A 14,106-nucleotide genomic window follows, 5' to 3' on the forward strand; every position below is an offset into this window, starting at 1 on the left:
GGGGCTCACAGGGATGGCTGCTGCTGTCAGAATTCTTATTCCAACATCTCGAGGGAGAGAAGGGGGTTGGGGGTGGAATGAGGACAAAGGGAGAAAAGAAGAACTTTAGAAACTGTACCCTTGCTGTCAAAAAGGCTTCAAAGTCAGCTGCCATCTTGACATGAGGTTGCAATTCCTGTTACCATACCTTTTTAGACAGAGGGAACATGCTTAGTGAATGGGTCCCTCACTCGTTTTCAAGAAAAATTAAATGTAAAGTGTTAGGGGGCTGTTTCTTTGTTTGTTGGTTTGTTTGTTTTTAAAAAGAAACACCTCAGCTAGCTCCAAAAACGTCTTTTTCTGATTCTGGAGACTGGGGCCTTGATATTTCAAACAACTCCTGTGGCGACTGGGAGCTTCTTCTTGAGGTTAATATCCTAAGTATCTCAGCAAGCTGATTTTCTATATTGGTCATTTTTGTGTTTAAAGCCTTGATGTCCTCTTTCAACTCATGTTTCACTTCTAGCATGGTGGCCTGAAGAGTCTGTTCTGGGATGGGATAAAAGGAATGCTTGACCTCGGTGAGGACCGGGCTGTGGTCCTGCGGGCTTCTTGTCTCCCCGGCGTTGTCCAAGCGCAAGTCGCTTTTTGTAATGCCACTGTCGCAAGAGTCCGTCTTCTTCAGGGTAGCTTCTCCCGAAGCTTTAGTTCTCTCAGGTAAAGTCTCCATGGACTCTGCTTTAGAGACCTTGTTCCAGTCTTCACCTTTCCCACAGGCTTCCTTGAACTTGGCCCAGCCTTTCCTCCGGGGGAAGTCCCCGGCCGCCTTACAGGCCGCGTGCTCCGACGGCGGCGCCTGCAGCTTGGCCTGGTCGGAGGCAGCGGAGGTGGAGGCAGGCTGGTAGGACACGGGCGTTGCCGGGCTCTCCCGGACAGTCACCACGCTGGCCTTGACCACGGCACGAGCAGCAGAGGATTGCTCCCCAACCGCATTGCCCTTCTCCACGTCCAGGTCGTCCGGATCTCGGCCCCGCTCCGCCGCCAGCCGTGCTTCCTTCTGCTGCCTGAACCTCTGGAACAGCCGCCGGACTGGGTGGTCTGGGGGTAGGATCAGAGGTGCTTCGTTCTTCCTCTTCATTCTCTCCTCTTCTTCCCGCTTGACGTCGCTGATTTTCCGGAACACAATCTACAGGGGGAAAGAGATTTCACTCTGTGATTAACTGCGCATTTGTTAAGGGGAAAAGTTGGAGAAAGAATTATTTGAAAGAATCTATTTTAACTGAGGAGTGCACAACCTCTGCACATTTATAGCAACATTTTCAAATGTCTTATGTTGTGCAGAACATGGTTTATTTCATTATTTAAGAGCAGACACCATCTGTCTTATAACACCAGCAAGAAAAAAAGAAAAAAAAAACAAACCAAAACCAGAAGAAAAATACTTCTCCAGCTCTGACAGGTCAGCAAGGCAGTGCCATTGTAGATATAATGATCCCAGGAAGATACTTGTTCTCTTTTGTGTAAAAAAGTGACTTCTTGTATTTGTTTTCCTGACTCTGTGGTTTAGCACCAAGTTTCTAATGTTACAGAGCCATTCTCACCAGTCTCATCTCAGAGCTCCCTCACCGCACATGATTTGATATTATTTTAGTGCAGCTTGGTCACTCATGGTGCCAGTACAGCAGAGGCTGCTCTGGACTCTTCAATAGTAGTTTGCAAGTGCAAGTAGGTTGCAAGTTCGCAAGGGCAAGCGCTTCTTGCCCTCCTTTCCTCCCACATATTCTTCTAGAAGAAACATGCAGTTTAAGGATGCAAAGCTTGAGTCAGTCCCAAAGCCAGGGGCACAAGGACAATGGGACATGGGCCTGGCAAGACATGAGGAAGCTGCTCATGACTTGATTACCTCAGAAGCTTGTAGAGCTTCATGTCTTGATTTATCTCTTTATTTCTATGCAAAAGAGAACATTTTTGCTCAAAGAAGCATTAATTTTCCATCTACCCTCCTAATTATATCTTCCTGAGCCTCTAGGCTAAGTGATCTCTATAGGAGCAGCCCAAGGATCCCACAGTAGTGATAAAAGCCTCACAGTGTCCCAACCTGTATCCAGGCAAGGTTTCTGCCTTGTATGTGATGGAAACACATTCTCTTCAAAACCTCTGTGCATTTTACATTAGTATTGGTATTTTCCAAGCAAACCCAAAAACTCCACTCTGGCACTAATGAAGAACCAGTAAGTAATCTTGTTTGAAAATGAGAGGTCCCCAAAGCTGAAGTTTGCAATACAGAGGGTAAAAGATGAAGCCCTCAGCTTCTACTGAACACTGATACCTAATCCCTTTAAGCTGCTTTTGGCAAAATCCTCTCAAGGACCTTACACTTCAATGCAGAAATAACTTTGAGATTCAAATCATTATCAGGAAATGTGTAAATAAACCCATCCCTCTGTTGAAGACAAATTTAAATTAAACTAAAGTTAATAAGCACTTCTTCATTGGCACACACAAAATGAATGTTTCTCCAGACTCCAATGCTTCTTGACAGTTTTGTCATTGTGGAGCAGGGAAAAAAAAATCTTAACAGTGCGTCTTTGGAAGGAAGAAGTTGTCAGACTTGGCAGCATTTCCTAAATACAAAAGAATAAAATTAGCAGGAAGGATATTTTATTTCCAAGCTGCAATTAGGAAGCTAAACATGAGATAAGAATAAGAAAACAGGGTACTTGACAGTTGGTTTTTTTCTTCCCTCCAGGAAACTCACTCTCAATGAGCTCAGTAGAAAGTGGACAAAGCAGCGTAATCCTTAGAAGTGAAAGAATAGCACTCACAGGGAAGGGAAATCAAAGCAATCCTGCAGGCTAATGGCTTCCCACACACTGGCAGCTTCCCACTTTACCTGACGGATGAGTGTCAGCCCAGTGTTAAGGCAACTGCCCTGCTTGCACTGCTGGAGCAGAGTGATGCCAAGCAGGGTCTCAGGGGGTCACTCCAGCAGCATCCTGAGGCTGGCTCTGGGGGCACAAAGCCCAGCAAACCAAGGCAGCTACCTGACCAAGCCAGGTCAATTTGTCCCTGCAAAATTCTGTGTCCCCAAGCCTTCTGTCTCCTGGAGTTTGCATGTTAGGTGTGAACATCCACGTCTGTGCCAGATGTGGCTAACAGGGCTCACTTTGTACACGAGCATGTTGTTTTGGGCTGACCTATAGATCAGGACTTGCCTTAAATGCTCAGAAGGGATGTCTGACTGGCTGGTGCAGTGGTCACACTCACAGGGATCATCACGGAAGGCTTTTCAGACCCAGGGGCCAGGATGCTTTGCAGAGTCAGTGTCTGGGCCAACCCTGCTCCACATAGCACAATCAGCACTTGCCTGGAAAGCATTGGAGCAGGTCTCGCTATTTAATGACTGGTTTTTGCAACACAAATGGGAAAGTTATATGACAGAAGCTGTCTCTGCTACAGCACTATGCCAGAGAGACAGCAATGAGCAAGTCTCAAGCAATCAATCCCATATTAACAGCCTGGCCCAATCCATATTAGCCCTAGCCACTGCACCTCAAGCATGATCTTGGTGGAGGACACTATAAATCTACCAGCAAATGCAGAAAGGTGAGCACTGATGGACAAGCTGTTGGCAGCTCTTATCTACCCACAGCCCCTGCTGCTCTCCATGGCACTGCCTAGGTGACTCCTCCCTGTGGATGCCAGGCACACTTGGCCATGGAGGAGCTGCCACCAGCCTTCCTTCCCACTGTGTGGTGGTCAGCCTGAGAGCCCTGGACACACATTCACTGCTTTGCCTTCAGGAGATCCAACTGCAGCAGGAAGGGACATGTATGTAGCAGGAGATGTATAAACACTGCCTTTGCCATGGGTACTGCTACACGCTAATGAGACCCCTAATTTCCATTCTCTACAAGGCCTTACACCAGTTCTGAGGGAATTACACCAGGGCAGCAGCCACTGCTTCAATGCAGAAATGCAACCCTTGGGTCTCCCACCCTGCTTGACATCTCCTATAGGTATGCATTCATGTGACAAGCTGTGCTCGTGTGGTGCAAGTCAAACATATGCACATTTGCCAGGGACATCCTCCCAACTCTTGGGCTGGCTCCTTTAACCTGACTCCTGAGACACTGGAGGAACAGCTGTCAGAGAGCAACTTCTCTTTGGGAAGCTCAGGAAAAGCTGTCACTTATTTCCTTTTCTGCAAGTTCCCCAATACCATATTTTCTCCAGACAGCTCCATAGTTATGTAGTAAGCAAAAATATAGCTATGCAAAACTCAGCAGTAATTGAAAATACTTTAACTAACTCCATTTTGGATTTTTTTTTTTCTGCCTTTTTTTAAGAATAAATGCAAGTCCTTTTAAATAAAAATACACAACTTTAAAATGGACTCTTTTTTTACAAATGCTGAGGGAAACACAGTTTTTAAGTGGTTTATCTTCAGCAGCAGCCAAGTTATTCAGAAAATCTGGTTGGTATGCCAATGGATGCACACCTGCTCCCACAAGCAGTAAGAATACAAAGGAAAAGAAAATAGATTTCATTTGATATAAGGTAGAGAAGTCTGGACCTACACAAAAATTTTCGTATGGAATTTGATAGGGCTACAGATATGAACCTTAATCAAAGTTAAAACCCAAAATATTGTGGCAAAGATCCCAAGATAGTTTTAGAACAGTCCCTCTTTATCTCTTCCTCCAAGCATTCATGTCTGTCTGGGAAGGGACAGAGCTTTATACCCTCAAAATCTCCTAGCCCATGTATCATACACTGCTCAAACATAGGGAAATTCACAAGTTATGCAGTTCTCCATAACATTGCACTCTTCAAGACTAAGCACACAGGTCCTACAGAAAAATACTAGTGTGAGCATTTTAACAGTATGTCAAAGCCAAAAGATGGACAAAGATCCTGAATTGAGATGAAATAATGTGAAATTTAAACACCAGGCCTAAAGCTGCATATTTCACACCTCCAGTCTCAAATCTCATTTCATAATTCTGCTTTTATTAAAAAGGTGCTGAATTTTGTACCTCCACAGAAAAGCTGCCCAAGCTGCCAGAGGTTGGAGTATTATGGATGTATCAGCCTAGATTTGCCAAAATCTTGAAAAATAGTCCCATTAGGCACAGATTCTTGCATTATATAAATATTTAACCAAGGTGCACAGTGATGATGACTCAATAAAAATTTTATTTTTTGGAAAATGCACTCAGAGACAAGTGGAGAAATGCAATGACATCTCCTGGTGCACTCCTGCTCCCCTATGTCCCCACAGACCTATGACAGAAGGCTCTGTGTGACCATATTCCTGTCTGTGCACGAGTCCTGTCCAAGAAAGAAAGATGAAATTACACCAAGCACTTCTCCCTTTCCTCAGTATTACTCAGTTGTGAAGATGAAGTCTTAAGTGACTTTGGGTAAAAATTCTGCCTCTTTCATAGTATTTTTAAGTTGTATTTCTAGAATCAATGTTTTTACAGATTAAGGTCAAAGTATTAAAAAATGAGGTAGCATAACTGAATACTGGGTTGTCAAATGTGAAGTGCCCAGCAATGGTTACAAGGATTTTACTGTGCTCAGCACTGAAACACAAACATGATTTAAATAGCACAGCATAAATAACAAGCATAATTTAAATATCAGAGCATGGATATTATTTGTGAATACGACTTTCATAATTTCTTTATGATAAGACCAGAAGAACAGATGGCAATGTGACCTCCAGCCATAAGGCAGGCCATAGGATTGCTCTGAAAGGGCGTTCCCTGGGCAGAATCCTGTTACCACTATATTGCATCTTTTAGAAAATACCCAGTTTGATGGCAATAAAGAATCCATCATGACATCTTGATGAAACATTGCTTCAATTTTTGATTCAAGACTAAGTTTCATAGAATAATAGAACCATAGAATCATAGAATGCTTTGGGTTGGAAGGGACCCTAAAGATCATCTAGTGCCAACCTCCCTGCCATGGGCAGAGGCACCTTCCACTAGACCAGGTTGCTCAGAGATCCATCCAACCCAGTCTTGAATGCTTCCAGGGATAAGGCATCCACAATTTCTCTGGCCACCTTCACAGTGAAGAATTTTTTTCTATTATCTAATCTAAACCGACTCTCTTTCAGTTTGAATCCATTCCCCTTTTCCTGTCACTACAGCCTCTTGTAAGAAATCCATCTCCATCGTTCTTGTAGGCTCCCTTGAGGTACTGGAAGCCTACCCTGAATTTTCTCTTCTCGAGGCTGAACCATCCCAATTCCCTCAGCCTTTCCACACGGGAGAGGTGCTCTACTATGTTGTCCACTGTCTGTAGTTGTCATGAACAGTGAGTGCACTGTTGGATGTTCACAAACCTCACCAGAACGTGTTGCCTGCCAAGTCATGGCAAGTCATGGTCTTTGTGTTCTCCTCACACTGCCAGAAAGGTAATCAACAGAAGGGTAAGGCAGGAATGATGTATTAGCAACCAGATTTTGGATTTATGTGACAACACTGCGTGAAACAGACTTAAAGACCAGATCAAGCTACATTTAGACATATTGTGAATATATTGAAAACCTTACCCTGACAAATGCTGAAAGAGACCTGCCTGCATCTGCAATAAAAGGATCTTTTCATCTTGTGCAAAAACTTCCAAGTTTTTTTTTTCAACTCTGGTTTGTAAAGACTGATCCAAGACCCACAGGAATAGCTAGAAGTACAGATTTCATCATGTTTTGAATTAGACTGTCATCATGGAGTTACAATTATGAGGCTTCTAGCCATAAAGCTGCTGCTATTATTAGCTTCGCAAGCTTCCCTTCTTTCCATCTCTATAGCATGCACAAATACTGCAAGATTTGGCAGGTCTTCCTCAGCAGAACAGCAAGTAGCATGGCATTTTTCTCTGGTGCTTAATAATTCTCTTTCACAGATACAGAAACATTCCCAGAGTCTGAAAGTGCCAAATATCATAAACAATTAAAAGCTTAAAATTACTTCGTACAGTGCTCACAGAAAATGAACTTAAGCGTGAGGAAAACAATCATGAAAAGGCATTCATTATTACACATTCCATCTAGGATCTGCCAAGAACTGATGAAAATATCTTCAGGCTGATGTTAGTCTGATGAAAATTGGATCCAATCTTTCTTCCTTTTTTATTTAATTTTTTTTAAGAAGCAAAAGGGGAGGAAAAATGGAAAGAGACAGAAGGCTCAACAATAAAAATGCTTTTGACACTGATGCTAAAGAAACCAAAGCTGCATGTGATAAACATAGAGTGTAATGATGAAGAATCCCTATAGCAGTGTATTAGCAGGTGTCAGGGGAAAAGGAGCTTGTGTCTCTTGCAATTCTATGGGATGGCTTGTCAGAAAGGATGGAATCATTGGTCCCACCTTCTCATTAAACATAGGATCAAGAGAAAGTGCAGTATTGTTGCAGATGTCATTGAGTTCTTTCTAATTTTACTGTCTCTAACAGCAGAATTTCATTTCTGCTTCTGAAAAGGAATGAGTTTCTCTCCAGTTAAGGTCACATCCCTTCTGGGCACTCCCAAATATTTCTAGTTTTGATTAATTACCTGAAAATTCAAAGCAAACTAAGATTCGGAAGGTCCTGGCAGTGGGGTTGTATAGGAGTGCTGGTACCAGGAGTGCTGGTGTCAGCAAACCTCAGGGATCTCTGGGAGACACAAGAGAGCCAAGAGCCAACATGTGGATGGGCACAGCCCTTTGTGCTGTGGGGTGTCACCACCCTGCCCTTCAGACAGAGCAATACCCACTCACTCTCCAAAAATCAGATTTCTGTGCACTGCATTAATAGACAAGTGCTTGGAAGAGTCACAACGTCATCATTTCATGAGCATCCAGGCTACCCAGATGAACAGAGAAAACAAGGGTTTCACTCTCTACAGAACAACATCTGGACTAAATGTTACTGTCATGAGCACCATCGGTTACCAGTGCTGAAGCTGTTCTCTGTCATAGCCTGCTTTGTAGCCTGATTAAAATTCTAGAAATACCAACTCAAATATCAGTGTTTAAACGTATCACTGTAACTTATTCAGAAGTTCTGCACAACTCAGGGCTCTACCTCTCTATGTCAAAGTCCTCATTCTAATCCATGTATACAGGTTGTGCTAGTGTTGAGTGAAAAGGGAACAGCTTTCACAAAAAATACTACTGAAAGTAAGACAGAATAATGTCTAAGCAATTAGTGGAAATAATAAAAAACCCTGCCTGATCTGCAACAGACTCCCTAGCAGGTTTTGAGGCATTAAGAGATGTTTCTTCCCCAAAACATTCTAAACCACTGTCAACAGTTAACTTAGACAACTGCACAACTCAAAACTACACTGGTTTGGATAGACACAATTACAGCATATTATAGCTCATTTAGCAACCTCCTTCGCTAATATAGAAAAAGTGCAAGGGCAAAAGAAACCACTGAAATAAATATATGGCTGAAGATCTACTAGAACTTCAATATTCTGAGATGAAAAGTAGCTGTCACGAGCAAATACCTAATGTGCAAACAAGAGCTTCAGGGAAATTATGCCAGATCTGAGTGGTGGAATGTTGTACCCCCTGAGAACTACTATGTCCATCAAAATGTGAAATGCTCTGTAGGACCTTCTTGTTTCTAGTAAATGAGTAAAAAAAGAATGTTTATAGGTCTTGACAGCCAAGTGTCAGCAGTTTCCAGCAGCAACTCCTATAAAATACTATTTTCATGTTTGTTTGGCTTTTTTTTTTTTTTTTTTTTTTTTTTTTTTTTTTTTTTTTTTGCATTGTTTTGGGTTTTTAAAAAAATTTTATCACATGGGGTGCTTTTCTAGCTCTGGGTAGATATCAGACACACTAACAATTCATGTAGTGTCATCTTTTATTCCAGATCAACGCGCTACCTGCATTCTTGGGCAGACAACACTGCCTCGAAAACTGCTTTAAGGAGAGCCCAAGGCACAGCAGGAACTTACCTCTCTGTCACCTAAATTACAACTATACAAAACGTCATATAATCTGTACAACGTGCCTTCTCAGGACTCAGTCTGTTTCTCCAAGCTCCCTGTGGCTTGCTGCCATTTACTAAGTGTTTCCTGGAAGAAACCAGGCAATTTGTGAGAGTCAAGGATTCGAGATATTTTTCCCCCACCTCTAACTCAGACACAATTTCACTTCAGATCTGAAATGGATGCAGAGGTTGTAGAGCTGAGAAAAGTAATGATGTGCTGAGGGAGTAGTTAAATTGTATAGTTTGCCCTCTGTGATTACATTTTGGATACTAGCTTGCCATTAAGATAATTTTCTCTTAGCTAGTGTCTTCATTCACTTGTTTTTCCTTCTGCTTTCACTTATCTGCTTTTCTGTCATTAGGCTTACAGTGATTGACAGGTATTTTACTTTCCAAGAGAGGATTCAAATGTATTTTCAAATGTATTCAAATTAATCAGAGCTTACCAGGAGCTTACGAATCATTCAGCTACCTTCGAATGCCCACTCACAAACCAATCCACACAAATACAATGCTCCGTGTTCCCAATGCACAGGGACTGTGCAGCTCTTGAAATTATAAATTGAGGATTACACTCAGATGAAAGCTGCCTGCATAAATTACCTAAGATGACATGAACTCTCCTTTATGTGTCTCTCTCTGAGTTAACAGGCCTAAGGTTCAGCTATAATATTGAAGAAAAGCAAACTAATCTGCAACCCTGCATAGAAAGAGAATAAATCTTCTACCCAAGTAGGTGGCCCAGCATGGCTGCACAGTCATGCACAGTCAAGCACCCAGTGCCACCCATCTGATCTATCCTTTCCCTGTTCAAGAGCCTGGATAACAGCAGGTGAGAAGGACACAAACTACTTAAAAGCTGAATGAGAATCAGCAACAGGAGAAGTGCATTGCTTACCACTTCCCAAAGCAGCTGTCAAAGCCTTTCAGCCCTAACTAACAGCCAGGAGCTTAAAACCATGAAGGGAAGACAGGAGTGAGGTGTTTCAGACCTTTTCATTACAAGAGCTGCTCTAAACTCACAGTTCCTAGAAACAATCTCTGCCAGTTCCCCACAGTCCAGTTGCAGCTGGCGATGGTAAGAGACAGCCCTGTCTTCCTTATTGGTTGTCAAAACTGATAACTGTCTCCCATCTGCTAAATCCACAGGTGAGCTAATTAAAATAGCCAAGGACTGACTGATCCCTCCAAGCAACTTCACAGAGAATCCTTTAGACCTGAATTTCTTGATTCTGTTTCAGGTATTTCAGCTCTGTGAAAGCAGACACTTAAGTCCCACGCTGAATGTAGATTCCAATACTGGAAGAGGTAGGTGATTTCTGTCTTATCAGGGTATTTCATTCACACATCTCCAAGAGTTTTACAGCAATTTCTCAACCCCTCCAATATGATCAATGCCATTATTTTTATTATTTATGTGGCACCAATGCTTAGGGTTCTATTGGGCTTTCAGTTTATACACACACAGAGCAAAATGTCATTATTCAATAAGGTAAGATGTCCTGTTTCATGGGAAGACATCTCAGGCCCAGCACATACTGCAGTGTTTCATGTCAGCCACACAAGTATTTATCAGCAGTTTGAACTGTTACTTGTGCAAGACATCCCTTTCTGATACAATTGGTGAGAGTTCATCCTTACAAGTTTCAGATAAGAGATCCTCAATACAATTTGTCAAGTGATTTCAGACACCTAGATTTAAACATTCACAAATTTCTCCTGAAGAAAACACCTTCTCTAGAAGAGGAAAACCAGGATAATTCAGCAGGAGAGCATTGTTTCTACACAAGCAGACCAAACTCCTAATTTTTAAAATATTTACCATCATCTATATTTAAAGAATAACAGTTAGATTTGAATATTGAAAACCTCTACACACCTTTTACCAGGAACCACAAACTCCAGACTCCCTGAGACCATCAAATACGAGTCCAAAAGCTGACTTTGACCCAGCCTTTATTTGCATCACACCTCTTCCTCTTACACAGATATGGGCAGATACACAGTGGTTCATCCACCCCCAAATGCCTTTTCAATCATAATTCAGGCTGCATTTGCAACCAGTTTTGTTAAAAGATTTTGTTAGGAAAAAGCGTGTCCTTGCATCTGACTCTTGGACACCATGGTCATGGTTTTGTCTACCTTTTTTTTCCATGAGTACTTGACAGTACTCATAGACAGCAGAAAGCAAATTCCCCTCTGCCAAAAGAATTTGAATGCCCCTTTAAGGAGCAGAGCTCTTGTCACCACATCATGGGGACAAAAACTCAGTTCAAAAACTTGGATGTGCACAGAGATTCCATGAGGGAAGCTCTCCCTTCCCTCCTCTTCCCTTCCTTGCCAGAGCTTTGCCCTGAGATGAGTTGACTGTGATGAGATGCCCACCCAAGCCCACTGCAAGAGAGACACAGGCTGGGATGGCTGAGGTCACCTCAGGGAAAGCTGCTCCAAGTCTCCCCTGTGTTTCATTTTGGAAACACACACTACAGGACATCCTGCCTTCAATGCTACAGACACATTCAGAGCCAGTCAGGCTGAAGGAAGCTCTGCTTTTAAAAGTGTGAATTGAAACTGAGGTGCCCCAGCTTCCCTCAGGCAGGTGACAGGGCTGGTGCTCCAGTGTGGAGACACAGGTCCTCACCAGGAGGTGGGATCCCCACATTCTGGCTCCTGCTTCAGTGAACTCCCTCACCACTGATTCAAAACAGAAAAATCTCAGCCAGGGAGACAATGACACCTAATCCCAGAACCCCTCCTGGATAGCAGTTTTACCATTCTCTTCATCTTCCCAAATCAGTGAGAAAAATTAACTTTCTGAACCTGAAAACTGTCCCAGGTTTATCAAATCGTGCCCTCTTTCTGCTCTGCAACTCTAACCTTTCATTTCCCCAAACTAAAATGTTTCATTAAATCTTACAGACAGCTTTTCACTTACACTTTCTCCTCATCTCCTATTTTTCCACTTCACTGAGACAATGCAAAACATTTAATTTTCATTTGAAGGTTTGAAGAGTTCAGCTTCAGTAGCTTAAGTGAGGCACAGCACAGAGTGCACACTGACGTGGTTACGTGCTTTTAAGTGATCAATAAAATATTGATTGTTTAACTATCGTGCTTTGCCATCTCTGCCTCTTCCATGTTCTAATGTCACATTGGGCTAAACTTAAATACTTCAGGTGACATCTCCTTGCTTCCTCTTAAGGAGCATTGTAAAAACAGTTTTCTCCTTCATCCCCTGTTCTGAGATGAGAGAGACGTGACACAGAGCTCACCCTTGAGCAAACTGCTTCTCTTTCTCTTCCACTGGTAGTAGGGGGACATTAGGCCTTAACCTCTAATAATCACTGAAATGTGATATATTTTAGTTTCAGAGTTGTACTAGTATCCAGGAGAAGCCACCACCAATGCCATATCTCAGATCAGGAGTGCAGTGAAGTCCTGTAATCTCAGTTTAACTCCTCCTCACACTGCATCACAGGCTCTTTAGTTCCCCATGTGCATTAATAGTCTATATTTACATAGCATAATCTTCTTATTTTCAAAAGAAGAGAGGCATCTTTCAAGGAGCTTGTTATATTATGTTTTGTTACACAATTTCTAGTCTCATCTTTCACATGAACTGATTCTTATCCCAAGTGTAGGAATGTAAAATACCATCATCCTGGTCAGAAATGAAGTTTGTGAGCAGCATGCTATACTCCCTTGAAAGCAGGAAGACTTGCAGCCATGGAGAGGCTGGAGAAGCTGCTGGAAGTCAAGTGGGTTTCATGTTGCCACAGACCCAGGGCAGGTGCTGCAACATTCTGCTTTGTCACCATCACATTCAGAAGCTGTGCTTTAGGAGAGGAAGTAAAGGTTTTCCATGTCCTCCCTCATACAACTTAGGGGACACAACCAAGGGCTCCAGCACTTGAGATCCTGTTGGGAACTGTTCCCAATGCAAAGCATTACTTAAGAGTAGACATTTCAATGGTGCTGTAAAGTTTTTCTGTTTTGACAATGATTGCCTTTGTCTACAGTGTATAAATTTGTTTAATTGCTCAGAATTCAGAAAACAAAGGCAGAAATCCCTCTCTTCTGTCTCCATGAGAGCTCTTCTCTCCTTTCTGCTTTCTCTTATGCCTTTGTAAGACATCTAGTCTGCAAGAATTACTAGTCCCAAAATTCATTTAAATTTGTCCTGATGAAAAGATGCATGATCCTATACCACAGGCATAGGCTGAGACATTAAAAATATTTATCAAGGAAAGGAAACTATTTCCTTAGCAACTGAAGAAGGCAGCAGACACTTCAGCAGTTAAGTACATGTAGAAATAATACCAGACCACCACAAATAAGACTACCACAAAGAGAGTATTTCAATATAGTGGAAACAGTCATTTGATGGAAAGTGCTATTTTGAGATCCAAAAGAGAAAGTCTTATCCAAAATAATGTCAGTCATGGATCTAAACTCAAGAAAAGACATCAGCATATATGGCCAGTGCATCCCCTAGAATTTGAGTAAACAATGCTTCAATCAATCTGTTATGTGTGCACACCTGACAAAGACACAGCTGGACAAGCTTACAGAGAGCTCAGAGAAAATAAAAGTGTTTGCACAAACAGCAAACCATGCCAAAGAATGTTTCCTGACACCGTTTTCAACTAAGAGGTTACAATCCTCAGAAACACTAAGCAGCCATCATTATTTAACCAGCACCAGCAACTGAAAGCTGGATTTTGGCAACACCTTCATCATCCCACAGAAATGAAAAGTGCTCTTAATTTTCCACATAATGACATCCTAATCAAATCGACTGCTTTTAAGACCATCTCCCTTACTGCATAATAACCCCATTTCTCACCAGTTTGAATTTGCCACCAAACTTCTGTGCACCTACAACTCAAGAGCAGGTGGACCCAAGCCATCGTTGTGCTGTTCTAATCACAGGCTGTCCAGGGGCTGGGAAGGACTAACAGATTTTAGAGGACTCAGAGGCTTGTCAAAGCTACATCTCATCCTCCACCCCTGCTGTCATCTCAAATGCCCCTGAACTCTCCCAACATGCATCTTTATCACCAGCCTGCCCACGGAATAGATTTATATCAGGCTTTATCTGGCTCTGTGCTACTGATCA

The 14,106-nt window shown here is 42.4% G+C and overlaps 1 protein-coding gene across 1 annotated transcript in view; it reads right to left on the minus strand.

The window, feature by feature from the left end:
* Positions 1-313: 313 nt before the first annotated feature.
* Positions 314-14,106, minus strand: part of KCNH1 (potassium voltage-gated channel subfamily H member 1) — a gene marked incomplete at both ends in the record, with an annotated part of 170,929 nt that continues 157,136 nt past the window's right edge. The window contains one exon of the mRNA XM_083856101.1: positions 314-1,165. Coding sequence (XP_083712227.1) covers positions 314-1,165 — 852 coding nt within the window. The remainder of the gene's footprint in view (positions 1,166-14,106) is intronic.

Source organism: Zosterops lateralis (genome assembly GCF_965231275.1).
Source record: "Zosterops lateralis genome assembly, chromosome: 3".
NCBI lineage: Eukaryota > Metazoa > Chordata > Aves > Passeriformes > Zosteropidae > Zosterops > Zosterops lateralis.